Source organism: Mollisia scopiformis (genome assembly GCF_001500285.1).
Source record: "Mollisia scopiformis unplaced genomic scaffold LY89scaffold_24, whole genome shotgun sequence".
Classification (NCBI taxonomy): Eukaryota; Fungi; Ascomycota; class Leotiomycetes; order Helotiales; family Mollisiaceae; genus Mollisia; species Mollisia scopiformis.
The window spans coordinates 864,856-891,251 of NW_017263604.1; the positions used below are offsets into that span (position 1 = coordinate 864,856).

Sequence of the window (26,396 nt, forward strand, 5' to 3'; positions counted from 1 at the left end):
TCCTCGAGCGCCAGAAGGACGTCCAATTTCTCCAGGAGCAGGTTTGTGATGACTGGCATCTGATATGAAGCAAATGACACAACACTCTGTCGGGCCGTAGACAAGAATCACTCTGAACTTCGAAGCCAAATCATCAACTAAGGTCGAGGGTGCACTTTCTCCACCTAACACCAGAGTCTCCAGGGTTGGTACATTCTCGGGCAAGAGATTGCTGACAAGCGAGGGAGTAAATTTCGCGGACGTGACTTTCATTCTTTGCATCGCATCCACAATACCGTTATTGCGTTCCCATTCCGAAGGGATACATACTGTTCCTCCATGAACAAGGGTAGCAAAAATATCAGTGATGCAAGCATCGAAGGCATATGATGCGAATTGAAACACACGTGAACCATTTCCGTAGCCCAGGCGCTCTCCAACATATGTCGACGTGGTAGAAAGCTGGGAATGTTCAATCACTACCCCTTTCGGTGTTCCAGTGCTTCCTGATGTGAAGATGATATATGCAGCATTAGTAGGGGTGATCGACGAGGAGGGGAGCGGACTATTCGGCTCGAGGAACGTCGCTGTGTCTACTACCGAAGCCTTTGGGACAAGATCCTTGCATGTGTCAAAGCGTGCTGCAGATGACAAAGCGAAGTTTGCTCCAGTCTGTCCCACAATGGATTTCAGGCGGGCAATCGGTTGGGAAGGATCCAGAAGAAGGAAGACGCCACCGGCCTTCAGCACTGCCAATACGCTGACTATAGCCCATACTGACTTCTCAAAGCATAGGGGAACAATTGTTTCAGAGCCTACGCCCTGTGCTGCCAGATAAGCTGCCAAGCGAGACGATAGGTCATCGAGTTCAGCGTATGAGAGGTCGCCGTCCCAGGAGCAAACAGCTTGAGATTGGGGGAGCCACGCCGCTTGCTTCTGAATGAGGATATGAACGAGGGTATCAACAGCTGGAGGAACAGTTGGGTACCACTCTAGAATTTTCTCCAAACTTTTAGAGCTTGAATCTTCAACTTCGGGAGCCATCTTTCCAGGTCTGGTGCGAAACTTCGAGCCGGATCAAATGCTGTCGATCAATAAAACCGGAGATCGAAGACTGGATATTCAACAATTGTTGCTGGGTATACAGAGTTTGCGCTATCATCGACATTATTAATGGTGTTACGTTCAGTAACAAATAGAAGTGACCTGCTGTTGCTAGAGTAGTGTGAGATTCGAATGAGACAATCGTTGGGAAGTGAGATCCTGTACAACCAAAACTTCGGAAGACTTTGGTCAAAGATCAGGGTCAAGATCTGGTGTGGGGTATCGATATGGTTTAATCCGCTAAGATGGTCAATATGGAGCGAGCTCCGGTGGCGAAAACGTGGGAACAGGAGGGGTGAAGCAGATTCAGAGCTGAGTATCGTGCCCCACTTTCCGCATGCAGCATTTACCGATGCAAGTCGGGCTGGTCCGCATTATCATCTCCTTTTCGTAATATTAGGCCAATCGCGTTGGTGATTTCGGCAAAAGAATTGCGGTTATCATGTTGTCTCAATCAACCGGAAGACCCCCGCTGCATGTTGGCGGCTCAGGCGCTGCCGGCGGAAAGAGAGATATACTAAAGAATTTAAGTGGCCGAGATCGGGTGGAGTACGTAAATACGCGTTCGGATTTTATCTTAGAATCTCAGTAGTCTCTCGCATCATTTATTCCTCGTTTCTCGATTGGTTGTGTACACTGGTGTTTGAGTTCATGCTGTGATCACTATACATTTAGTGGATTAACTGCAGGTATAGGGCTTAATTCGCTAACGTGCTACTAACTGTAAGCGAGCGATTACCCCTTTTCGAATGAAGTAAAGACGTACCGTTGAGGCGCGACTCACTAGACTCTTCGCCAGCAGCGATCTATTGAAAATTTTATTTGAGTTTTTGACGCACCGTAGTATGCTGTGCCATTTCCGATTACAATCCCAGAAGAATGCAGACGGTAGTAACTTCTTCCCACAGACCCTTTTTGACACGTAAGTCCGGCTATTGGTCGAATTGCGACAGCAAAGCTAGAATACAGCATCGATTAGGTACACAATAAGGGCCTTACCTAAGTAATCAACAAGGAATAGCCGAAAGGGCATGAACTCGAGACATCGTGCACTTTGAACGGATTTCAGAGTAAGAAATAAGATGAACTTTTCTGATCAATGTCAAACGCTTAAAAGCTTCTAATTCATTTGGGACGCAGCCCATATAACTTCCATGTGATCTAGGGTCTCCTTCCGGGTTCGGGTCGTCCTATCCCGTTGAGCCTATGGTCCACTGATTAAATGAGTCGTAACGATCGAGGTGTTGTTAATCCCAATTGCCCCATCCTTTCCCATCCTTCCCATCAGCTCCATCAGCCCCGTCTTTCCCAATCTGCGCATCTTCTCCATCCTCTCCATCCTCTCCATCTTCTCCATCTTCCCCATTTACTCCTAACCAACTTTGCATCGTAGTATCCCACATGATATACGCGCGCCCTCCATTCCCCCCGTTCCCCCCCTTTCCCCCCTTCCATTGTCCAATGCTTTTCCCTGAGTTACCACCTTTGCCACCATTACCTGTCTTAAACGGACCCGGTTGAAGTGGAATTGTTATGTTAGATCTCGCTCGAATCGATGTCTCCACCTCCAAAAAATCTAGAAACGGCCCTTCTCCAACACCTCCATTGCCTCCTGTAGCCAAATTCGTGTTTACCATTCCACTTGTCCCATTAACGCCACCTTGTACTGTCTCCGCGAACTGCAGAGCCCCAAAAGGATCCTCCCCCAGGCCCCCTGCGCCAGGCGGATTCCTGTCTGCTCCAGCTCCACCAAGTCCTCCTCGGAGCAGAGATATCTGAGCGGTGGGGTCAAAGCCAGAGAAGGTAAAAGTAGGGCCTAACCCATTCCCTCCAACTCCCCCTGTACCATTAGGTAGGAAGCCTGTCCCACCAGAAACTGTTGGTAATGGTAATAAATCTCGTGCGACCGCCGTAAGAGTAGCCATAACGAGAGCCGACTGGAAAGAAGTCGACAGCATAAAGGGAATAAACCTTCCTTTAAAAGCAATCATAGTGAATAATTTCTTGAAGCGAATCGAGAAAGATGGAGGAGAAGTATTGTATAGTGGCAATGGGAGCTTATTTAGCTGTGTAAAGCTGTGAGATTTCCTGCAACTTAAAGGGGATATAGATGTCCTTTATATTACTAAGGGTACACTTGTACATAGGGTAATTATAAAGCAGCTTTCTCAAAGTCTTTACCTTTGCAGCACTCTGTGCTCGGTTTGGCGGCCGCTCGCTTTGTTTGCTGGTACATAAATGGAAGTTGGTGTTCTGGCTGTTGCCAGGCCCCCACCTCAGATTTCAAAATAGAATCTTTGTACCAGTTTCCATTTACGTTTTAGCGTTAGCTATGATGTTGAAGTAAATATCACCTCAGTTAAGAAGGCCGCAGCAAGATACGGGCCCGGGGTAGCTTCAACCTGAATTCACGATTGTCCCTTTCAGTCTCAATGCTGCTGACCGGCTGTGATATGAATCCTTTTACATATCCGCCTTGAATTAGCTGAGTTATGAGTTCGATAGCGTCCAGACCCTCTTGCAATCTGCCTCATTATCGCATTATTATTGCCTTTTATTGTCATGTGTTCCAAGGACAATTAGCATTGTCATATTGTCTCATAGTATCAAAGCACGCTAGTCTGTTATTAGCGAATGGAAAGAGAAAATAAATAAGCTATGACTGTCTCCTAGGCGGCCGCGCTTATTGCGGCGCACTATGCGGCGCCGCAGGCAAATGCACGTGATCGTACGCTAAGAAAGGGTTCCTCGCAGCAATCCTTCATAGGAACTTTCAAGCGCTCTTTCCACCTTTCTTACCACAACATATTGAAGAGCGGACGTATCCAATGTGCAGAAAGGCTTGATATGACCATTAGAAACTCGGGTGAGATTATGGATTCCTATTGCTGATGCCTGAGGCGGGGTGAGATACCCCACTTGAAACGCTCCGCCACTCTCCTGCGTCTGCCTTCATTTCTTCATGATCTAGGCAGATATCTTGTCTCTTGCTTAGCTTCTGACCATAACGCAATATGTCATTCAAGGAACAGAGCCGCAACATTCGTTTAGAGGGCACCATTCTCCGCGCAGAGTGCAGCAAGGCGGATCCATCGGGCAAGTGGCCATGGCACGAGTCCGAGCTTCGCCTCGATCGTCTCTTGGGCAATGTATCAGGCCAATTAGTATGGCTAGGAACTAATTTCAATCACAACGCAAAGCATATCTACCTCGAAGGTACGACCTTGCATGCCTTACTTCCCAAATCCGAACATGTCTGGCATCCAACATCCGTGGATTTGAATGATCGAATTGCCAACAAAGATGGCCGCTTGGTCTATGCTGATCCTCGACTTGGTTTCTACAGCCCCAGAGGTCAGCCCAACGAAAACGAAAAAGTGGAATATGTTCCATACTCTGGTGTGGGAAATGTTGATGACTATGCACGAAGAGGCTTGGACGCTACTGAGGCCCATGCAGTAGAGTGCAAGAGATTCGAGGCTGAAATTGTGCTGCGAGCCTTACAGCCATTTCGATACACAAGGCTCCCAACTCCAACCTCTATTCGATTATTGAAGATTGAGGATGCAGATGAACCCAGTGACTTCATCCATGCTTCACTCGTCGTTGTTGACTTGGCACATAGTCCCCAATACGATGCTCTTTCATACACGTGGGGGAGCCCTTTCACAACTTCGGAACCTCAAGTAAGCCCCGACTCAGAATTTTATCTTATGAATGGCTGACAAGATCGGCCCTAGCTCGATGAATATTATCAACGTACTACAACTATTCTTTGCAATAACCAGCGTCTCTCCGTCAAACAGAATCTTTTGGATGCTTTACGGCGTTTGAGAAAAGGTCAGAGGTCCGCTGTGCAGTCAACCGAAAATCGTGGCAGGTATTACAAGACACCACTCATTCAAGCCGCCGAAGATGGCCATGGGCGTCTTGTACATTCTCTCCTGTTGCAGGGTGCAGATATAACAGCTCAAGATCGCTTCGGCGAAACAGCACTTCATTACGCAGCCGAGAGGGGTCACTTGGAGGTTGTCAAAACTCTTGTTCAAGCTGGAAGCTCGGTTTTCAAGCTTGACAACTCTCGGCGCACCCCTTTGGACTGTGCCAAACAAAAGTTCCGTTACGAAACCATCAAATACTTGGAGACTCAAGTAGCAACGCAAAAGAAAACAAAGGCTGTCCCAGCCCCAAAGGGTACGTATTTTCCGACAGCAATGAGGAGTCAATCATACATATGGATTGATGCTCTGTGTATCAATCAAGAAGACAATGATGAAAAAGCCATCCAAGTTGGAATGATGGGAAGAATCTACAAGTCCGCAAAGTCCGTCGTCGTCTGGCTGGGCAGAGAAAGACAAGACGTCAACGACACAACAGCGGAGGATCTCTTCCTGGACACGTGGATGCTGGATGCGGCAGGTACGAGCGGCAAGCTGGATGAGACAACCTTAGATGCGCTGTTAGATGATCCTCAACGGCATCTTTCACCGAAAGCACCCGCGGATCTGAAAGAGACAGTCACAAATTGGATCAAAAAGCTAGATGAGAAGCAAATGCGCAGTTGGTTGATCGGGTTGCCATTCTTCCGCCGAAGTTGGTTTGAGAGAGCTTGGGTCATCCAAGAACTTGTCATGGCTCAGGAGATCACAGTCTTGTGTGGACAATTCGTCTTTTCTTGGGATACCTTCGTCCTTTTATCATGTGCTGTGGATAGTTGCCGTGTACTGATGAGGGCAGGTACTAATCCCAAGGGAGAAAGGGGAGAGAATTTCCACACGATTGTGTACCGTTCAGCCGCAATGTCATCTAAGACAGTGGATCCGGAACTGTACGAGATCCCAGCAATGACTCTCGAGCGGAGACGACGAGCATACCACAGACAAGGAGCATTATCTTCTATGTCTGCCCTTGCTCTCAGTCGCAACTACAATGCAACAGATACCAGGGACAAAGTCTTTGCAGTCCTGTCGATTTCTGCGCCCATCCGACTATCAACAAAGACAGGTACTCACTCCGTCCTACCCGACTACGTCCAACCGGCACGGGACCTCTTTGTTTATGTTGCGATGTCTCTGCTACAAGCACACGGCCCCTCAATTCTCTCTCTGATTCGGAATCCGGCGACCCCAAGAGTCAAAGGCCTTCCTTCATGGGTGCCGGATCTCACAATGCCTATACACTACCAGCCCCTCGGAATATCGATTGAGTCCTTGGTCAGTGAGGCAGGACAAACAACCGCAACAGCGATCTACGACGCAATCGGAAACAACACTCTGCAACCAGCCTATCACGTGACAGCTGAGAGTTATCTTGTCTTGCATGGATTCAGATGGGACAGTGTACAAGAGATTGCGCAACCTGGTTTGAGCAATATCGGTCCAGACACCGTCGAGTTGTTTCGGTGGGGTCAAATCATATCAGAGCTGGGTGGCTCAGTTGCTGAGAATAGAGCAATTCTGTGGAGAACATTGATATCCGACGAAGCTCAAGGGAAACATCCTGCTCCGGACCTTGACAAAAGTTTCCAGAACTGGCTCAAATACTTATGCTTCATCGAGATGACTGGAATAAGAGACGCCATGGCAAACAAACTTATAAGCATGAAGAATCCAGTTGACGCACTCTGGCCAAAGCGATCGAAAGAACAAATGTTGGAGACTTTTCAAGTTATCCAGCCCAGTCTTGCAACCTTGGGTATAACATTCACAAAAGAAGATGTCAACAGATGGAGGACTCTAGATTCCTTCTCACCAGAAGACATCCAGTATGCGAACTGGTACTTTGGCTTCGAGGGCAACGGCAGAAACTTTGCCAAGGTGATACATTCAAAAGATCTTTCGAGACGAATATTCCGAACAGGAAAGAACTTTCTGGGAATAGGCCCTGAACAAACGGAGATTGGAGATTTGATTTATCTCCTTCCTGGCACGAAAGTCCCTTATGTCTTTCGACATGTGAAAGATGGCAATTTTAGAGTCATTGGTGAGGCGTATGTTCATGGGATTATGCACGGCGAGGCTTGGCAGAATCATCAGATGACTTCGGAACGACTATGTATTGTATGAATATCAACAGCTGAGAAATTCTGATCGCGACCTCACAGAGGAAATGCGTGAATTAGAGATGGCTGTTTTGGTGCATATCAGTCTGGCATAACCCCAAGCATCGTTGAAGAGATCTGAGAGTGCAGTCTAGGGGTATCCGTTGCGATTCGAAATTCTTCTTGTCTCGTCAAGGTATCGAGTATGTGGTGAGCTGTGTAGGGTGTGATCGCCTTCTTCGGAGAGGCCCCGAGCTGGAATGACTATTTTGCGTTTGACTTCTGGAGTACTAGATGAATACATAGAGGCTCATGATTATGATAGCCACTTTATATCAAATAGGCCAGTCTTGTCCAGTTATGGAAAAAAAAAAAACGTGCTTGGCCTCGATAAGTTAAACGCGTTGGTTGCGCTGGTTGCGCGAGTTGCGCTGAATGCGCTGAATGCGCTAGATGCCCTGGAGTCTCGATAATCTAGTGTCTGAAAAGTTCGCTTGAGCGTTCCACGGTCGACAAAAAATGTGCTTTGAATGGGGCGCTTAGGGGATTGAACTGAGCTGGGTTCTGCATAATAGCCAGGTCCCGATTGTACAAGCAGGATCTTCCGTGTTAATAGTGTGAAAAGAATTCATATATAAGAGGGCCATGCCGTATGATTACAACAAGATATTATAGAGGTTTTATCATACGGGAAATTGGAGCTGCCAATTCAACTACCATTATGGTCTACTGTCAACACCTTTACTCGCTGTATATAGCACTTGTCGCATTCCACTCCGCAAAACTGATGTTTGGGTATAACATCAGGGGCGGATCCATAATCTCTGGTTCAACATCATCCACGGTTCCGTCCCAGCAATACTTGTCCATACACTTCTCGCATTGCCTGGTTCTGGGCATCCCAAGTGCGCTCAAACTGCGGTCAATGACTGCACAGCCTAGACAAGTCGTCCATTCTGAATCGAGAGTTCCATTGCCTTGAGTGATTTGGTTGAAGCTATTGACGAAAATCTCATTAAATTGGGTGAGTGAGAAGTTCCCTGTTATCCAGGTGTAGTTCGTGTATGCAGAGTAAGGTGCCGTCGTCATGTACAGGACAATGGGTGATGCGGTAGACTTCGTGGTAGTCAGGTTTGCGTCGCAGCCGAAGAGAGTTGGTTTCAATGAGTAGTTACGATTCATGATGGTTGCTACAGGTGGAATGATCGGGAACGGAAGTCCTGATGCATTAGCAATAGTGTAGGCATTGTACAAATTGGTTCCATTGTCCCATGCGTATGGAATGGAATCAGCGTCGTCGTCCCAAGCGATGATGAATGAGACGTTGCGTGCAGGCTGAATCATTCCTGCTATAGGCAAAGAGGATCCAGTTTCGGTGCTATCGACGAAAGTGAGTTCCGCTAAAGATCCGACGGAGTCTGATACAGAAGTTGTGTTGTTCGTTGTATTAACTTGAAAAGGATTTGGCCAAATCGAGTATGCAATCTCTGGCATCGAGAGATTAAAGTCAGATTTGTAGACCTCGATCAGTGTTTGAATTTCACTTTCTGGAAATAGCGATTGGCCCTCGTAACGCTTCTCCAGACCTTGCATCGTTGTGTCTATTGATCGTTTTGGAAATGGTGCTACAGTTCCGTTTGTAGCGTCTTCAATATACCAGAAGTTGAATGCGGCAGCGGCAGTACCCATCATGAAACTACCAAGTCGCTTAGTACAAGAATCCCATATCAGTAGGCAAATGCTCTCACCTTATTCTGTCCCAGCCTTGGACACACGAACTTGTATTGACAGGCATCCCATTCAAGAGACTGGTACCGGTCCATTCCATCGGAGTGAAAGCACTGACACTGCTATCCCAAGATCCCATTTCGAAAGGAGTGATCTCATACTGTTCTCGGGTCAGTCGTTTTGTGGAAAGTGTTTTGGAGAGAGCGTGTAGTTCTAAGAACTTACTGCAGGATTGTTGAGGTTCGGCACTTGCAGGCCAAGGTATTGTGGGTACACCACATCGTTCGCCTCGAGAGATGTGGTTTGCAACATGGGCATTGGCATCTCGTGACTCAAGAACTTACTCTGATTCCTGAGACTGGACCAAGTGAGACCAAGGCCACCATTCGGCCCAGGGAGAAACTCGTATGAAAAATCACGGCCTAAAAAGTCCGAGACCGTCACCGGGAATCCTGCTTCGTACTTTGCTGCAACATCGCCGAAGATCGATGTTAGTGATCCGCCAGTCGTCGAGTTTTCGGGTACGGCACCAAGTTTGGCATTTGCTGCAACCCATTCTTGAACGAGCTTATCCGCGGTGGGAAAGTCGTGCGTTGAAAAGGAAGCGACAGGCCAAGAGCCACCAGATTGTCCTCCGAGATAGGTCAAACTTTGAAGCAAGCCTCCAGTACGTTGTTCAACAGCTTCGGGGAGTCTGTCATCTAGTGCTCTCATGCCACCTGTGCCCGTGTATCCAGATCTATAACCGCCACCACTAACTATCATTCCGAGGACTGGAACGTGAGTCAAGTTGGAATTACAAAGTCGATAGGCGTACTCGTAAACATCGAAATCTTCAAGCTCCAGTCGATGAAGGTATTTTTCGAGGGCATCGAGAACGACACGTTTGCGGTTGTGTACCCATTCTGCTTCGGCTGGATCGAGACCAGTTGCTGGGCGGACCCATTGGATATCTGATGGGCATTCGACTCGGATCGGAGCATAGCTTTCTGCAAGAGCTTCAGGGAGTGAGATGTTGGCAGAATGTGCTACTGATCCCAGGAGAGCTGATACATGTGAGCGGAAGTTTTGAAGAGGTTCTAAAGGGGATTCTCGTACCTGAAACCAGCAATGGGAGGCTCTTTGAAGTTCTCATGGTAGGTGATGGAAGCTGGTGTGCTGGTCTTTGATGAAAGGATCATCAGAGGTGGGCCTTGGACTTCCTTTATACCTTTCATTTCGTAAGTTTTCCCGTAGATCCTCATATCCAGTGAGCCACGATGTAAATGGCTGTGTCTCTCGAAGTCCAGCTGTATGAGACATTTTCGTAGAGGATTTCTATCTCATGCTCATGACCGCAGATGAGATTGTTCACCTAGACTGCGGCTCAGAGGCGTGAATGCAGCCTTAGCATAGGGCTAGGAGAGCTCCAGTTAGGGTATGGACAAAGTTAATGGTTTCGATTGGCACGAATAACCGTTCCTCAAGAATCGTCCTGCGCCATGCCACAATATTCCCTGTAAGGCTGAGGCCGAAATCAGACCACCTTACCCGATCAGAGTAGTCCATGCGATGATACTTTGCCTCCGAAGTTGCCATTGCAAGGTAAGCAGCCTTAAAAAGCTTGGTTTGGTCGCTAAGTTGAGTCTAATTAAGTACCGGGAACGAAAGCGAGACGAAAATGGTAAGATTACTTTTTCGCCCCGTCACACAAGCGTCAACACGAATCTTCATTGCAAACGAGCAAGTCAATTTGACTGGTCTAAGAGATTAAGCTTGGGATATTGCTCTTGATGGATTAACGAAATGCGCCAGGTATTTCCGTGCGATGGACCCATAAAATGCTGACATACTCTTTGCGCATCTGTGTATGATCTCGTTCAAACATCAGGTATCCAACCCAACCAGATTCTCACCCGGGAAGCTGAGCTGCTCGAATGAGTTACTCCTTTAGGTAGGTAGGAAGCACGCCCGATCAGGTAAACAATCAGTTTTTTTTGAAGAGGGGATTTTTGGGCTTCATTTAACATCTATATTTATCAGCAATGCAATGGGCTAGAATTTTACGACATCTCTGAAAAGTCTAGCCGAATATTACATATTCTTACACCGACGCTACCCCGCCATCCACCCCTATTTCCCCCTCGGCAAACTTCGCTTCTCTCGAAACGCCGACATCTCCGACCACTCACTAAACTTTCCATCTGAGCAGGAACCATTACAAATGAAACATGCGTTGAGCTCACCCGTCACCCAAGAATGCTATAAGTTCTTGTGGGGAGGAAGTTGGGGTACGTTGCGGGGTCCGAGCGGTGTGTGCGGGGAATCCTTGCTCGACTGTCAGACTTCTTTCATGGTTGGTATCCAATCATTCAGAGGGAATTGGAGTCTTAACTTCATGTCCACTATCCGTATTGTTGGCAGATCTCGCGGAGTGCTCTTGGGGAAACGTGGAGAAACTTAAATGTTAAGATACCATGCATTCCTCAAAGTTCAGGCGCCAAAGAACTTTATCCTTTCAAACTCTTGGCTTCAAGCTCGATACACGTTGATACTGCTCAATAATCATCATGGCAGTCGGAGCTAGAGCAAACGCCTACAACTTCGCAGTAACCTTCTTCGCCGCATTCGGTTCCTTTACCTATGGCTACAATTCCGCAATCATGGGGTCGGTCATCGGACTTCCCTCTTTCTTCCCATACTTCAACATTGACGAATCGAGTTCCAAAGGATCTTCCATCACCGGAGCCATCAACGGAGTCTATTACGGTGGCGGTGCTCTAGGATGCTGGACAATTGCTTACCTTGCAGATTATTTTGGCCGAAGAAGATGCATTCAGATCATTTGCGTTGGATGCATCATCTCGGCAGCACTGCAAGCAGGGAGTGTGCACATTGCTATGTTGTTAGTGGGGCGGTTGCTAAACGGATTTTGCATTGGCTTGATCAACTCGATCATTCCAACATATCAGTCGGAGATTGCCCCTGCTGCCCAACGAGGACGGTTGGTGGGATCTCATGGGTTTATCATTTGTATTGGATATGTGAGTCAGAAGCTGGAGTGTGTGAAGCGGCTTGCTGACTTCTTGCTTAGGCCATGGCTGGCTGGGCTGGGTACGGCAGCTATTTTGAGACAAATCCCGCTATTCAATGGCGACTCGTTCTTGCTCTACAAGCTGTTGCACCCCTCTTGTTGCTGATTGGTAGTCCTTGGCTCCCAGAATCTCCACGTTGGCTGATCAGCAGGGGTCATGACGCCGAAGGTAAGTTCAAGTCCCCATCGGCAAGCCGAGGATGCTCATCAACACGCCTTCTAGGGTTGAGGATTCTCGAGAGGCTTCATGCGCGGCCGGACGATCCATATCATATCGCTGCAAGAGAAGAGTTCATGCAAATCCATAAGCAAGTTGAGCTCGAGCGAGATCAGAAAGTGCGGAATCTGATTCAGTTGCTCATCCACCCAACATACCGACGACGCATGCTATATGGTTTCTTCTTCCAGTGCCTTGCTCAGATGACGGGAGTTCTTGTGATAAATAACTATCAGGTTAGCGATACCTTCAGCGTCATCTGATTAGTGCGGAGTACTGACATTTTCAGGTCCTTCTGTACACGAATCTCGGTCTTCATGGAGCTGCACCTCTCGTTCTGTATGCATGCTTCAACACCTGGGCCTCCTTCTGCAACTGGGTCAACTCCATGATACTGGATCGCTTCGGGCGGATCAGAATTATGGCCATCGGAGTGGTCAGCGAGAGATCTTCCAGGTTCAATTCGTGTGCTGACATCAATAGATCGGATGCGCAGTCTGTGTCACTATCGAAGCTGCTATGGTAGCAAGGTATGCCAATGGTGGGAGTAAGGCAGGGAATGCGATTGGCGTATTGTTCATCTATCTATTCGTTACCTTCTATGGCGGGTGTGTAGATGTGTCGATGTATGTTTATTGTTCGGAGATCTTTCCGACTCTCATCCGAGCTCAAGGTGTTGGATTCTCTATCAGTGGACTCTTCGTTTCGGCTCTGCGTAAGTACCTCCCGTCGTTGGTCACTTCATCATAACTGACTACCAACGCCCAAAGTCTTCACAGAGCTGGCACCGACAGCTTTCAACAATATTGGATGGATATATTACCTTGTCTTCATCTTCCCACCACTCTTCGCTGTCGGATTCTTCATCAAGTATTTCCCAGAGACCAAAGGCCTAGCGTTGGAAGAAGTTGGAGCAAAGTTTGGCGATGAGGTTGCACTGGATCTCACGCATCTGACAGAAAAGGAGCGTGAAGATCTGGACAGGAAATTGGCTGATATCACCACGCTGACGGAAGTGAATCATCCTGCTATTGTGCAGCAAGACGCATGAACATGTGGTTGATAACAAGCGTTTGCTGTTGCAAGAAGATAAAGAACCTGAGACAATTGTGTGCCAACAGCACAAATATAAATTATCTGGCAATATCTCATATCAAGAGCGCAGGGGAACCAAGAATCCTCAAACACTCAGCAATATCCCAGCTTTCCGTAATGAAAGTGCCTCTCGCTCTCCAAACCGCTTCCATGATACTCTGAGCCTGACTAACAGTGCCGAATACACGAAGTTCACCCATACTTTGAATGATATCTCGGAATGCCTGCTCTTGAAAAGGTAAAGCCAAGCACCCCGCTACGCAAAGTGGCCACGAAAGACTACGCAGCTGTCCCGGCGACTTGATCATTTCAAACAAGTCTAAAATCTTCTCAACACTGGTTTGTACGTCAGGGAAAGCAGGTTGCCAGCCCGAGATAACGACGGAGAGGTATAATCTTGCGGCATGTGCCCAGATCCGGGTCATTGCCGCGATGGATGAGTCGCCATCTCCGCCAGTAGGTTGAGAGTAGTAGCTGGCCAAACGGGTGGCAATGCCGTTCTTGGACTTCATACTAATCGCGTTTGCAAAAAGGTCTTTGAGGCCCATTTCTAGAGCTTTAGAGATAGGTTCTGCACGATTGGCAAGGTCAATCACTGACAAAGTTTGAGTGCATTTGGCATTTTTCTTCCAGCTACTCAGGGCCGAGATGTCGCTGATGGCGATAAAGACCCAGTTTTGGCATCCAACAAAGCCTTCTAGTGCGAGTAGGGTCTCATCTGTCTGGGAGCTGGAGAGAAGATGTCGATGAGATGCTTCTAAGCGGGGTGGTTGATCGAGCGCCGTGCTTGAGATGATGTCGACAAAGAGCAATATTGCTGTGAAGAAAAGTAGTGCCGACTGGCCTGCCGTGTTGGGAAGAGGCTTGTCAACTGGGAATTCCGTTGCAAAAGGGGGCGGATGAAGGCGGCGGAGAAGAATTTTCAAATTTGGCTGTGATGCCAATGTGCCATGAAACTCGAAAATGCCCTCAAACAGACTTAGAGCTGGGGTCAGATGAACATTCCAGTCGACGTCTCTGCGTACCATGACCTCCACAATGAGTAGTTGAATTATTTCTCCCAACATTCTGGCGCTCTGTACCAAAGAGACCTGGTCCCCACAATTTCTGACCTCAGAGATGTCTTGTTGAATCTTCTCCACGGCGAGGTCCATTTGCTCCATCAACTGTGTCCATACAATAGCTCTGCAGCTTTCCTGCATTGCTCGTTGACCATCTTGAAGCGCAATAGAAAAGAAATAGGAGCTCAAGCTCGCTGCGGTGTAGAAAGAGACTTCATTCTGACAGAGAAGACTGAGTAGCCAATGCCGACCGGTCTCCAGTAGCGATGGTCGATAGAACGGGAACAAAAATGGGAAAACGTAGTCGAGGTATATCATGATGGATCCCAGTTCCACCTCTCTGCCGAGATTTAGACTCATTGATCCTGGGCTCCTTGAAGGGATTTCGATGGCGGGGCTCTGCATTGGCGCATGTACAACACTCGTATCCGCTTTCGGGTGGGCATCTAGACCAGCTCCAGGAATATTCACAGACTCCATGCCAGCTTGAAGGGGCTCGGTATTACCGGCATAAAGCATTGGGATGTCTCTGCCAGCTACATCATCAACTACATCGACCTCTAGATATTCTTTCTCCAGTGTAATGACCATCTCTTGGTCCTGGGGCCGGATATTTCGTTTCTCTCTCCGACGAAGAGCATTTTGTTTGGTCTCATTCTTGATTGTTTGCATCATCTTCCGCTGCTCATCGCCATTGTCCATCCACTTTGGCTTCTGCTCATCGAAGTGGCAGACAATCTCGAGTGAATGACAGTTGTCGCAGACTGGACGCCGAGAGTTGCAGCGCTTCCGGCGAATGCGACAAGTCCAACAACCGTCCACGGTTTTCTTGATCTGTGACATTGATGCTGGATCGTGTCTGATGCAAGATTGTGCAAGAGGAGCGCGCGCGGTGAACGAAAGAAGCATGGCGGGAAGATGAGAGACGGGCATCAAAAAATGTAGAAGGTATGTTGCTGACCTAGCAGACGGAGATAGGAGGGAGTTAAAGTTTAGGTCCTTGGCTTGACCCACTACCTAGTACTATTGAATATAATGGCAACTATTTGGAACGGAAAATGTTGAGAGAGTTGATTCAAGAGAAGAGCGTCGCAAGATGCCAACTGCAAATTGCTGACCGCGCGGTGTTCTGCTTTCGGCATCGCGCGCGGCACGCCGAATAATTAGGGACGGAAAGGGATCGAACTCGAGACAAACGGCGACTGAGACCTGAACTTCAAGGAGGAAGTCACCAGCAAAGAAAAGATAGCTGAGCATAAATACTCGTGCCTGTCATGTATTCCTTCAGGGTCCGTCTTTCTAGCCGTTTCTATCTTCACGCACCAATCCCCGCCACATGGACACGAAAATGGCACCCTCAAATTCGAAACGAACAGTTCTCATAACGGGCTGCTCAGACGGCGGCATGGGCGCTGCATTAGCCGTAGCGTTCCATAAAGCTGGTCTGCACGTCTACGCTACAGCTCGAAGTCCTTCAGCAATGACTCAAGTTGCCTCAGCAGGTATCGAGACGCTCACACTCGATATACAATCCGACTCTTCGATCGCCACCTGTGTTAGCAAATTGAAAAGTCTTGATATACTGGTTAACAATGCTGGGGCTAGTTACAGTATGCCAATCTCCGACCTCTCTATTGCCGAATCCAAGAAGATATTCGATGTCAACGTGTGGGCTCAAATCGTTGTCACACAAGCTTTTCTGCCACTGCTACTCAAAAGCAAGGGAATGATTGTCAATCAAACTTCTGTGGTGGCTTCCATGGCAGTACCGTTCCAGTCTGTGTACAATGCCTCGAAGGCTGCCATGGTTATACTTTCCGATTCTCAACGGCTGGAGTTAGCACCATTCGGAATTCGAGTTGTGGATCTGAGGACTGGAGCTGTTGCTACTAACATAATCAAGAATCAGATCAAAAATACACAAGTTGTCTTACCCAAGGGGTCAATTTATGAGCCTGCTAGAGAAGCGGTCGAGAGCGCAATGCGTAACGACAAAATGGCCAACGCGGGTGTGCCAGCGGCGCAATGGGCGGGGCAAGTCGTGCAGGATTTGTTGAAGAAAACACCACCGAATGTTATCTGGTAAGTTTCACCTCTTCTTATGCAATTACCAAACCCATTTCAACCTTTGGATAAGATTGTACTGACTTGGAATTTGGGAAATAGGGGGGGAGCTCAAGCGAATATGGCAAGAATTGGCACCTTTATGCCGCATGGAATGCTTGATGGAACGATCAAGAAGATGACCGGGATTGACGTCGTGGAACGCATGGTGCGCAAGTGATTTCTGCTATAACTAGTCGTGAAGGCGAAGAAATGTAGGATCTGGTGGAAATGATCAGCGAATTCAGCGTATGATGAGGATTTACCAGCTGTGAATGGGTCCCTGGATTGTGTCAAATCGTGGATGAATACTTGATTTGCCCAGTGAGCACAAAAATTATTCTCATTCTATATCTACAATTTCTCTATCAAAACCCACAATAGTTTCCCTGCTTTTTTTTCTTCCTTGCTTGTCTTGTCCTTCTTTCCATGACGATGTTTCTCCCTATCTGATTCCAAACTAGAATCAGAGTCAGAGCTATCTCGTCCTTTCGCATGCTTCCTCTCTCGCTTCCTTGCCTTCTTCTCTTCCTTCCTTCGTCTCTTCTCATCCTTCCTTTCCTCCTTCCTCTCTTGTTCTCCTTCTTTCCTCAAATCTTTCTCGTGCTTCTTAATCAACTTCGATTGATTCCTCTTAGCCTGTGCTGCAATTTGCTTCGCGCTCAGCTTTGCCAACATAGTTGTCTGCTCCGCTGGTGGAGGCACGTTCAAGTCGAGGACGGCATTGTATGGCCACAACTGAAGCAAGACTCGTTCTGCAATTCCCATCTGTACCGTTTGAGCATTCAACGGAGGCAACATGGGTCTTCCGGTTGGAACTCTGAGAACAGATCTTATCGCTTCAGTCTTAGCGATGCTGACTTTCAACCCTCTCGGCTTGAACATTTTCTCATTGACTTCCCTCATGTATAGTTCCGTCCTTCCCTTGCTTACAGCAAATGTCCCCAAGTTTGCTGTGGTTTGAATCACATTGCCTGCGATCATAGCCCAATGGTGAGGTACCATACCCAAAACTCCGCCGGCAAGACTCATCGCTTGCAAAGGAGGACTGGCTGTTGAGACGACGTTGAGATTGTCGATGAACGCGATGAATTGCACGATTGAGATGTCGTGGCTTCGGAGCATAGGTGCCCAAGCTCGAAGGAAAGATCCGCCCATTGCAGCTATTGTTTGGGGGATAGCGATTGGGGATTGTAGTCTAGTGATTTGAAAGGGAGTCTGGGGTGTCTGTTGGGTGAAAGCTAGTGCTTCTGAAAGAAAGGCTTCATCTGATGGAGGAGGACTTGAGGGTGTTTGCGAGTATGAGGATGCTGGTCTTGAGACTGCCGATGTGGAGTACTGATGGAAAGGTAGTGTGGATAGTCTGGAGGCATACTGCTCGCTGCCTATGGTTTGATCATGGAAATAATTCCTTTCTAAAACTGGCGAGTGGGCGGCGACGTATTGGTATCGCTGAGTGGGACTTCGGAACGAGTTATGGTCTATAGGATATGGCGGAGGAGGCTCTTGGTACGAGTTTGGTACACTTTGAGAAGGATCATGTGTCCGGTAGGTAGACGATGATGATTGCCATTCCTGTTGATGCGGACTCTTTTGATACGTTGTGTATGAGTCCATGTTGGAGACAGAAAGATGAAACGGGGTTTTGGCAGAAATTCACTTTGCAACTTGGACTTTAAGCCTTCATATATATCTTTCCTCTTTGAAGGTCGCAATTATGACCCCCAATATAGAATAGTCGCCTTGAACTCAGCCCTCACTACAGTGTCAGAAGAAACAACTTTCATGATTGGTTCGTTACGGAAAGAATCCACTTTTATCCATGAAAAAAAAGGAACCTTGCTCAGCTCGCAAAATTCATCCCATTTTGGGTATAATGCGGCGGGGATCATCTTACATAAGAAGGATCAACGTTCGAGTATGTAGCGCTGCAGTCTCAAACATGATGTAGGGCCGCAGCTCGCAATGTTTCCTACGTTTTGGGACATATGGCAGTTCTAGATGGCACGTCTAGGGGTGGGGAAGTCGGGCGGTAGGTTATTGTAGAAGCACGTCCCGGTTTGAGGCTGATTGATGGTGCGTAGGTTGCCGGAACTGCAGACGACGGAAGGTCAAATGTGATGAACATCGGCCTGGCTGCAAGAGATGTGAAAAGTCGAATCAAGAATGTGAAGGTTATACCCGGGAACATCGATTCGTAGATGAGAACTTTCGTACAGAGAAACATGTCAAAAAGAAGGCTTCGACTGAAACACCCCAACCAGATCCCAGATCTTCTCAGGATATTATTCTTCACTCTAACAGCAGCTCAGGACTCACCGCAATGAATTTGGAGATTCATGCTTTCCAGGACAACATATTTATGTCATTTCTGCTATCCAATCTCTTTTCCGGCATACCCGTTGTAACTCCTTGGCTACGTCTCCATGCAGAGGATACATCTTCCGCTTCTGCACAGCTAAGTACTCGTGCGCTCAGCACCGTCTTCTTTGGACGAACGCATTATCAACACAATATCACTGCTCGTGGATATAATCTTTATGGTCAAGCATTGATTAGCTTGAACCAAGATCTCCAAGATTCCAAGAAGGGACAATCATTGTCTGTAGTGAAAACTGCTATGGCGTTGGAGTTATACGAAGTAGGTTACTCATAATCGAGTCACTTTTCAATCTTAATGCAGCTGATACCCTGAAAGTTCATTGCCTCCAACACGTCAGGTTGGATCAAGCATGCAGGGGGTGTAGGTCGATTACTCGAACTTCGAGGCCCACAGCTACATCAATCACCACAAGGAAGAGAAATTTTCGAAGCCAGCAGAGCCATAATAGCTTTGGGATATCTTGTCAAACGCAAAAGATGTTTTCTTGAAAGTACAGAATGGAAGACCATACCGTGGGCTCTGGAACCAGAAGCGAAGACGAGCGTAATGTTCTTGCATGATATCGCATGCGATTTGCCAGGTGTAATGGAAGATGTCGACCAACTACAGTCTCCACAGATGAGTCCAGAAGAGTTCATAAAACATCATGCTTTTGTCTCTGGGCGAATCACGTCTTGTTTGAAAGAGTTGTACGGATGGAGGGCGTCTTGGCAGCGGCAAAATCCCCACGCATGCTGGGAAGTTCTTTCCACCGATAGCACAACAGGTTCGATCCTGTTCCCACTCGTGTTCAACTACAAATCTCTGATCGAAGCAAACGCTCTTACATTTTACAACGCCCTTCTCCTCCTTCTTCTGAAGGTCGCATCTCAAGTCATTGGTCCGCAGTTCGACCCCTCAACCTGCGCTGCCCACTTGCCTCGCGGCCTTCGATATGAACCACTCATCCCTCCAGGGTTGGCACCGAATGCTCAAGCAATAGCGTATGAGATTTGCAAGAGTGTTGAATACCTCCTTGGAGCAGAACGGAGGCGTGCTGGAGCTTTCTTTCTGTTGTTTCCGTTAAGAGTTGCGTGGCAGGCTTTCAATCCTGTGGACATGGAGGCTGTTTGGTTGCAAGGGATTATGAGGATTATTGCTGATAGTACGGGGTTTGAAGTCAGTAGAGGGTTGATGGGCGAGGTTGTTCAGTCGGAAGATTGAGATTACCTAGCAATGTTTGTCAAGAATGATATCAAGGTAGTCATAATTGTGCTAACTTCAAATGCGTGGTGGAATAGGCGCAAAGGGTGGTTATATATGGCCGTGAATGACATAGTGCACATAGCCTCCGCAACAGAACTGGTTAGCACATCATACTAATGGCTCTCGAAAAAGTGCATCGACGTCAACTTAATCGCCGCTCCTCATTTGCTCATTGTGATTCCTTGTCTGAGCAGAAGCAAGCTGATCGTAACTTGCGATCCCCCTTCGCCACCGCCATGTCCCAAAAATCGCAGAATAACAGAGAAATTCAGACAAATTTGTAGGATTATATACCATAGCAATGGCTGTAGACATTGGCTAACGAATTTCAATCAAAGCACTTTCTCCTCTACTACGCTCTCCGTCGGTTGCGCACTCTTTTTCAACTCAATCCCTGATCTCCTTTCCCACCCTTTCAAACACTCCGTATGATCCGCACTATCTTCCAGTCCTACAATGGCATCTTCGAGATAACTGAGGGCCAATTGTGGTAAGCCTGTCTCAAAACCAGTTGACTTAATCACATCTTTCGTAATCTTCATATCCTTGATCAACAATGCGAGTTGATATCCTGATTGGTACCTCCTTGTAAGTCCCTAACTCTCGTTAGCTCAACCTTCTTAGATAAAGAAAATGTGCGTACTTCATCCCGCATCGAGTACGCAGTCGAGAAATTCCTCCCCGTCCCCACATTTAGCACATCGATCATGGTTGCTGGATCAAGGCCGAATTTCTGACCTGCAACCAAACTATCACACAACGCAATGATACTTCCCACGGACACATAATTGTTGAGAGTCTTCATAGCATGTCCTGCGCCAGATTTGCCCATCGGGAATACGTATTTCCCCATAGCTTTGAAGACTGGCATGGCTCGCTCTATTACTTCTGGAGAGTCGCAGCCCAGCATGAAAGTAGCATCTCCGGTTCGGATGGCATGAAGATGAGTTTGTGTGATAGGTGCATCGATTAACGGCAATTCCATTGCTTTAAGCTTTGAGTTGAGAGCCTCGGTGTCGAACGGTGAAGACGATGACATGTCCACGGCAATAGTTCCTGCTCATGAGTCAACTTGAAATCGGTTCATTACTGTGGTCCCTGTTGCGAGTGGATGCTTCGTACCTGGCCTCAAATATTTCGCAACTCCAGCTTCGCCTAACAGAACCTCTCGGACGATGTCTCCATTTGGTAACATTGTGATTAGTACGTCCACTTCTTTCCATGCATTCTCGTCTTTTTCACCCGCTGCGACAGACTTTGGATTCTCGTCTACAAAAGTCTGGGCGCGGGAAGGATCTGCGTCTCGTACCACAAGATTGAAGCCAGCTCGTGGCAAGTTGACGGCGAGATGGTAACCGGCGTTACCTAAGCCTATGAAACCTATGGTGTTCACTTCCTTTGGCATTTTCGTGTAGCGTTTGGGTAGTAGGATTAAGTCAGGAAGATTAGGACAGATGTGGATCTGGTTACTGTCAACGTGCAGAGGTCGGTTGGGAAGACTGAAGCTAACGGTGAAAGTTGTCCCTTGAATGGTAGGATACTCTGCGAAAATCTATCTCGTAGGTTGTAGGTGTTAAATGTTTGTACATGTCGTGGGCCTGCTGTCCCATGATGTCAAATGTGAAGCTGCAGTGAGAGGGGTAGAGGGGTTTCCGCGACCCCGCGTTGGGGTTTCTCCGACTACGATCGTCAATATGGCAGCGACAGACATGAGTGGGGATGTTTCTTTTACCGGATCAAGAAAGGTGATATTTTTATTGGCAATCGCGTCCCACTGTCTCTGCAAAGAACTTCGTAGCTTCAATGTTGGCCACTGGAGATGTTTTTCTGTTTCAAGCAGTACGCTCATTAATTGTTCTTGTTCTGTGGGATCGGTGAACGCTCTCCACCTGTATGACACAGTTCAGCTTGCATGTTATTTAAGACAAATGAAGGCACAGGAGGCTGGAGAGCCCAAAGCTTACACGTTACTACGGCCATTACTGCCTTGAATATCGTAGGGGTGAAGTGTCGATTTGACAACGCCATTCCCCATAAGAGCCAGACTTTTGTTTTAATTTGCTCCTAAACTGTGTTATGACGAGTTTTGCTCTCAGTGAATGCAAAGGAGAAGGAGATAATTAGGCAAATGAGTGAATACGTCGGAATGGTAGAATTGAGCCGATCTTAACAGAGATGGTCAAAAATATACAGGTTGGACGACGGAGTATGCCAACACTGATCTTTACCATAGCTGTTTTCAATCACCAATTATTACTTTCTCGCTGGACACTACAAATTATTGTTCCCAAGCTCGACTGCGCGATAGTTACGAGCGGGATGTCCTCGCTTTCGCTCATACGGCTAACGCGGCCACAAGACTCAGCTCTTAAATCCATGGCGGTACGCACAAAATTTCCAATCTCAAAGAGATTTCATTGATACATTTCCTTTGAATGTTTGGAGGCGGAGTTTGCTCCAATCAAGGCGAAGGGTATCTAGAAAAACGTTTTGGTGCCCAAATTCGGTAAGACTTGAGCAGTGCTTACTCCAACGTAAGGAACAGGAAGCTTGATTCCCTGCCAAGCGAATCCGATTTGATGCGGCAAGGTCCATATCGGAGAGCTTAACGCACAGTGACTGCTTGGCGTGGGTAGGTACTGCCTCGAAAAGCCGTCAACTAAAAATCTTCACTGTCTTGGTGACATCCGAGGTACAGTCAAACCCAAAAGAAGATTGATGAACGCGCAACCAGAACGGACCATAAAGGTTCAAGGTCCGACAGTGACATTTTCAACTACAGCATGACACTAGATCAGATGTGTAAATCATGTATATAAAGGCAAAAGCCCACCATAGACTAAGTGCCTGCCAACTTCCGCAAGGCATTGGAATTAAATCCGATTTCAGTGCTCGACAATTCAATTTTCAACATGCTTTCACCAATCTCGTCTCTCCTGATTCCTTTGGCCTTTTCTGCTCCAGCATTTCCGCCACCCGCAGAGCTCACTCAAGGCATCATCAACGCTAATATAAGTTTGATCGCAGGTGGTGGAGCTCCCAATGTCTCGAGTTCCATGGAGGCCACGATAGCAGCAGAGACGCCCGCTGGAGTAACTGCACTGCAACTTCTCATTGCACTTGAGAACCTCGAAGCCTAATTTTATGCTGAAGTCATTCTGAATATCACCAACGGGGTGTATGATACTGGTGATCGGCCACTGAACGAGACTCTGAGTGTTATTGAGAAGATCGCAGCAGTGAGTACCTAAGGCAAGATTGAAGATGAAGCTAACGTATCGTGTAGCAAGAAGAAGTGCACGTTGCGACCGTATCAGGCATTTTCCTCGAAAGCAAGCAGTCTCCTCCAGTGACGGCGTGTAACTACACATTTCCAGTCACGAACTTCGACGAGTTCCTTTCTGTCGCAAATCTCATCACTTGTGCCAACTTTGGCAGCATCATCGGCATCCAAGAACAACTTCCTGGAAGCACAGCAAGCGGACCAGCTGGAACGAGCATTCTGGCAACTGAGACGAGACATGATTCCTTCCTCCGTATTCTTCATGGCATTGCGCCAAATCCATCGCCATTCGATACAGCAGTACCTGCAGCATGGGCCTACAACGTCGGATTGCAGTTCATCGTACCAGGCAGTTGTGGAGTAGAGCCCGCGTATCCCGCGTACCCTCAACTCACCGTGACTTCGATGGAAGGTCAGAGTTTCGCTCATGATACCTCGTATCCATCATCTGTGTCTTTCGCTTGGGATCCACAGCAAGCATGGGTTGTAAGAGAAGCAGGAAAACAGATCTATGCTTCGTGGGTGAATATGTATAAATCAGCCCATGTACACAGAAGTTGTTGTCAATGGGACTGGGAGTGGATCAACGATGATTCCGAAGAACATGAGTGGGATGGCATTCATGGCACTGACTACGATGCAACCCGCCGATTTCACTAATCTTGGGGATGCGACACTTGTTGGTCCTATTGGTATTTCGATATCTTAATCCGACTGAGGTGTGTTCTCAACGTTATTTGAAGCTCTTCGATTTCAATGTAAATAGTGAGAAATGGTAGAAGTAGCGAACTCTGAATAATACAAACGATGGGTAGTTTAGCTCTAACGAGAGAACATGAAAATGACTTTTGAGGGAGAGACTTCTCGTGACGGCTCGCTCTTTGCACAAACAATTCACAACTTCAGATCGCTGGTCTCGGTGACCGAATGCCTATCAGCTCCCGGCTTTCCAGGCACGCGTTACACCGAAGAAAACGGATATATGGCGGATACTTCCGCTCTTGTTTATTCAAAAATACATCAGACGCAGCAAACTATCAAGCAATGAGTGAGGACGAAGAGGATGGTTTACCTCAGGTTAAGTGAGGTTCTGGCAGCTAGGTTAGTGAGCTCGCCAAAATTTTGGACCTCGACTTCGCGTCGCGGTTTTGCATCCGCCCAAAAGCTTCATCCCAACATCTGTCCACTATGCGACCTGATTGCACCTTATCTGCACTCTTGACAATCCGGTGACAATGGCAGGACCTTCCCCTTCTCCCCACAAACCACGGCGGAAGGTCAAAAAGACGAGCAATAGCAGCGAGGTCTCTTCCGTCGCGCCATCAACAACTGGACGATCAAGTACCAGTCGTCCAGCGTATCCTCTCGCGGCCTTCCTCTGGCCAGCGCGCAGCTCAGTCTCACAATGGGAGATTCTGCCATTGATATTGATGGCCGCCGGGCTGTTCAGATGGGCGGCAGGTCTCTGGGGATATTCAGGTACGTTGTTCACGGTTGGAGGATATTTCCTGCTTTAACACAATGTCCAGGTTTCCAAAACCCTCCTATGCACGGCGACTACGAAGCTCAGAGACATTGGATGGAGATCACGACCCAATTACCTGTATCCCAATGGTACTTCCACGACCTCGAATGGTGGGGACTCGATTATCCTCCTTTGACTGCATACCATAGCTGGGTTTTGGGCAAGGTTGGAGCCCTCATTGACCCGTCATGGTTCACCCTACATACATCTCGAGGACTCGATGATCCTATCTTGAAAGTCTTTATGCGGGCGACTGTTATTATTTCCGAATACCTCATCTACATACCTGCTGCCGTCATATTCGTCCGCCGGCTCACGCGGCTCCAGGGGATTAATTCATGGAATGCTTCAATTGCATTGACAGCGATCCTGATGCAGCCTGGTACAATTCTCATCGACCATGTCCACTTCCAATACAATACTGTGATGCTTGGGCTGGTGTTGGCGAGCATGTCGAGTGTTTTGGCAGGCAGATACATGTGGAGTTCCGTCTTCTTCGTACTGGCACTGGGATTCAAGCAGATGGCTTTATACTATGCGCCAGCCATATTCGCATACCTCTTGGGAGTGTGCATATTCCCTCGCATCAATGTGCCACGGTTTCTGGGAATTGCTATTGTCACGATGGTCTCGTTCGCGGTACTCCTCCTACCTCTTTTACTCGGAGCTTTCTACGACGCCTATCGAGGAATTGAGGCAAGACCCGAGACATTTGGGCGCTTTGCCCCTCTGCCAATCTTTACCGAATATTCATACTTAGTGAACTATCGAGCATGGTACTTTCCGATCATACAGCAGCTGGCGCAGGTGATTCATCGTGTCTTCCCATTCGCAAGAGGACTTTTCGAGGACAAGGTTGCCAATTTCTGGTGTGCTCTAAATGTGGTCATCAAACTACGAAACTACCCCTCCGAACTGCTACAAAAGGCTGCGTTGGTTGCTACACTTGTAGCTATTACACCAGGATGCTTCATTATCTTTTTGAAGCCTCGAAAGGAACTTTTGCCATTGGCACTAGCCACCACAGCATGGGGATTCTTTCTGTTTAGTTTCCAGGTACATGAGAAGAGTGTCTTGTTACCTCTAATGCCAATGACGGTTCTGCTAGCAAGCAATCACGGATTGAGCAAAAACGTTCGTGCTTGGATTGGATTCGCAAATCTACTTGGAGTCTGGACAATGTTTCCTCTCCTTCAACGTGTAGATCTCCGCATACCGTATTATGTTCTCACACTTCTGTGGGCCTATCTCCTAGGTCTTCCTCCGACATCTTTCGCGATATATAAACAAGATGGACAGCCTACCTGGTCAGGATTTGCAACCTCATCGCTGCACTGCATATTTTACGCCGCGATGATACTCTGGCATTTTATGGAAGCATTCTTGGCCCCGCCCCACGGAAAACCAGATCTCTGGGTGGTCGTTAATGTTGGAATAGGAGCAGCAGGATTCAGCATCTGCTATCTGTGGTGCCTGTGGAATTTAGTGGTGGAAAGTGGGCTTGTGAACCTTTCGACGCCAGAAAAGAAGAAAGCAAAGTCTCAGTAACTGTCTATAGGT

General features: G+C 47.6%; 12 protein-coding genes across 12 annotated transcripts; 6 read left to right on the plus strand and 6 right to left on the minus strand.

Annotated features, from left to right (window-relative positions):
- Nucleotides 1-624: 624 nt before the first annotated feature.
- Nucleotides 625-1,023, minus strand: LY89DRAFT_595438 (acetyl-CoA synthetase-like protein; the record flags this gene model as incomplete). Its single annotated transcript, XM_018209858.1, has 1 exon — nt 625-1,023. A coding segment is annotated over one exon (399 nt), but the record flags the coding sequence as incomplete, so codon positions are not given.
- Nucleotides 1,024-2,330: 1,307 nt separating this feature from the next.
- On the minus strand, nt 2,331-3,074 carry LY89DRAFT_674664 (uncharacterized protein; the record flags this gene model as incomplete). Its single annotated transcript, XM_018213454.1, has 1 exon — nt 2,331-3,074. The coding sequence occupies one exon, from the start codon at nt 3,072-3,074 to the stop codon at nt 2,331-2,333; it is 744 nt and encodes a 247-aa protein (XP_018065688.1).
- Nucleotides 3,075-3,873: 799 nt separating this feature from the next.
- LY89DRAFT_786946 (CNVH-domain-containing protein) lies at nt 3,874-7,432 on the plus strand. The gene is made up of 2 exons (XM_018223030.1): nt 3,874-4,769; nt 4,824-7,432. Exons 1-2 carry the CDS (start codon nt 4,098-4,100, stop codon nt 7,146-7,148), a joined length of 2,997 nt encoding a protein of 998 aa, XP_018065689.1. The 5' UTR covers nt 3,874-4,097; the 3' UTR covers nt 7,149-7,432.
- Nucleotides 7,433-7,766: 334 nt separating this feature from the next.
- On the minus strand, nt 7,767-9,986 carry LY89DRAFT_723149 (FabD/lysophospholipase-like protein; the record flags this gene model as incomplete). The annotated part of the gene is made up of 4 exons (XM_018218793.1): nt 7,767-8,819; nt 8,872-9,011; nt 9,077-9,897; nt 9,950-9,986. 4 exons carry the CDS (start codon nt 9,984-9,986, stop codon nt 7,865-7,867), a joined length of 1,953 nt encoding a protein of 650 aa, XP_018065690.1. The 3' UTR covers nt 7,767-7,864.
- A 918-nt stretch (nt 9,987-10,904) lies between these two features.
- Nucleotides 10,905-13,192, plus strand: LY89DRAFT_655144 (putative sugar transporter; the record flags this gene model as incomplete). Its single annotated transcript, XM_018212332.1, has 6 exons — nt 10,905-11,874; nt 11,925-12,093; nt 12,148-12,359; nt 12,431-12,577; nt 12,625-12,856; nt 12,912-13,192. The coding sequence occupies exons 1-6, from the start codon at nt 11,401-11,403 to the stop codon at nt 13,190-13,192; spliced, it is 1,515 nt and encodes a 504-aa protein (XP_018065691.1). The 5' UTR covers nt 10,905-11,400.
- Nucleotides 13,193-13,239: 47 nt separating this feature from the next.
- On the minus strand, nt 13,240-15,366 carry LY89DRAFT_689209 (uncharacterized protein; the record flags this gene model as incomplete). Its single annotated transcript, XM_018215864.1, has 1 exon — nt 13,240-15,366. A coding segment is annotated over exon 1 (1,936 nt), but the record flags the coding sequence as incomplete, so codon positions are not given.
- Nucleotides 15,367-15,645: 279 nt separating this feature from the next.
- Nucleotides 15,646-16,581, plus strand: LY89DRAFT_700524 (NAD(P)-binding protein; the record flags this gene model as incomplete). Its single annotated transcript, XM_018217130.1, has 2 exons — nt 15,646-16,379; nt 16,464-16,581. 2 exons carry the CDS (start codon nt 15,646-15,648, stop codon nt 16,579-16,581), a joined length of 852 nt encoding a protein of 283 aa, XP_018065693.1.
- Nucleotides 16,582-16,984: 403 nt separating this feature from the next.
- Nucleotides 16,985-17,672, minus strand: LY89DRAFT_625896 (uncharacterized protein; the record flags this gene model as incomplete). The annotated part of the gene is made up of 1 exon (XM_018211088.1): nt 16,985-17,672. A coding segment is annotated over exon 1 (573 nt), but the record flags the coding sequence as incomplete, so codon positions are not given.
- A 668-nt stretch (nt 17,673-18,340) lies between these two features.
- Nucleotides 18,341-20,135, plus strand: LY89DRAFT_786952 (uncharacterized protein). The gene is made up of 3 exons (XM_018223031.1): nt 18,341-18,432; nt 18,485-19,041; nt 19,099-20,135. The coding sequence occupies exons 1-3, from the start codon at nt 18,402-18,404 to the stop codon at nt 19,984-19,986; spliced, it is 1,476 nt and encodes a 491-aa protein (XP_018065695.1). The 5' UTR covers nt 18,341-18,401; the 3' UTR covers nt 19,987-20,135.
- Nucleotides 20,136-20,308: 173 nt separating this feature from the next.
- Nucleotides 20,309-21,618, minus strand: LY89DRAFT_689211 (2-hydroxy-3-oxopropionate reductase). Its single transcript, XM_018215865.1, has 3 exons — nt 21,151-21,618; nt 20,672-21,084; nt 20,309-20,624 (listed from the first exon to the last, which is right to left on the minus strand). Exons 1-3 carry the CDS (start codon nt 21,431-21,433, stop codon nt 20,361-20,363), a joined length of 960 nt encoding a protein of 319 aa, XP_018065696.1. The 5' UTR covers nt 21,434-21,618; the 3' UTR covers nt 20,309-20,360.
- Nucleotides 21,619-22,940: 1,322 nt separating this feature from the next.
- LY89DRAFT_739539 (uncharacterized protein) lies at nt 22,941-24,020 on the plus strand (the record flags this gene model as incomplete). Its single annotated transcript, XM_018220473.1, has 4 exons — nt 22,941-23,079; nt 23,182-23,267; nt 23,315-23,797; nt 23,853-24,020. The coding sequence occupies 4 exons, from the start codon at nt 22,941-22,943 to the stop codon at nt 24,018-24,020; spliced, it is 876 nt and encodes a 291-aa protein (XP_018065697.1).
- Nucleotides 24,021-24,546: 526 nt separating this feature from the next.
- LY89DRAFT_674674 (glycosyltransferase family 57 protein) lies at nt 24,547-26,384 on the plus strand (the record flags this gene model as incomplete). The annotated part of the gene is made up of 2 exons (XM_018213455.1): nt 24,547-24,790; nt 24,841-26,384. The coding sequence occupies 2 exons, from the start codon at nt 24,547-24,549 to the stop codon at nt 26,382-26,384; spliced, it is 1,788 nt and encodes a 595-aa protein (XP_018065698.1).
- Nucleotides 26,385-26,396: the final 12 nt, after the last annotated feature.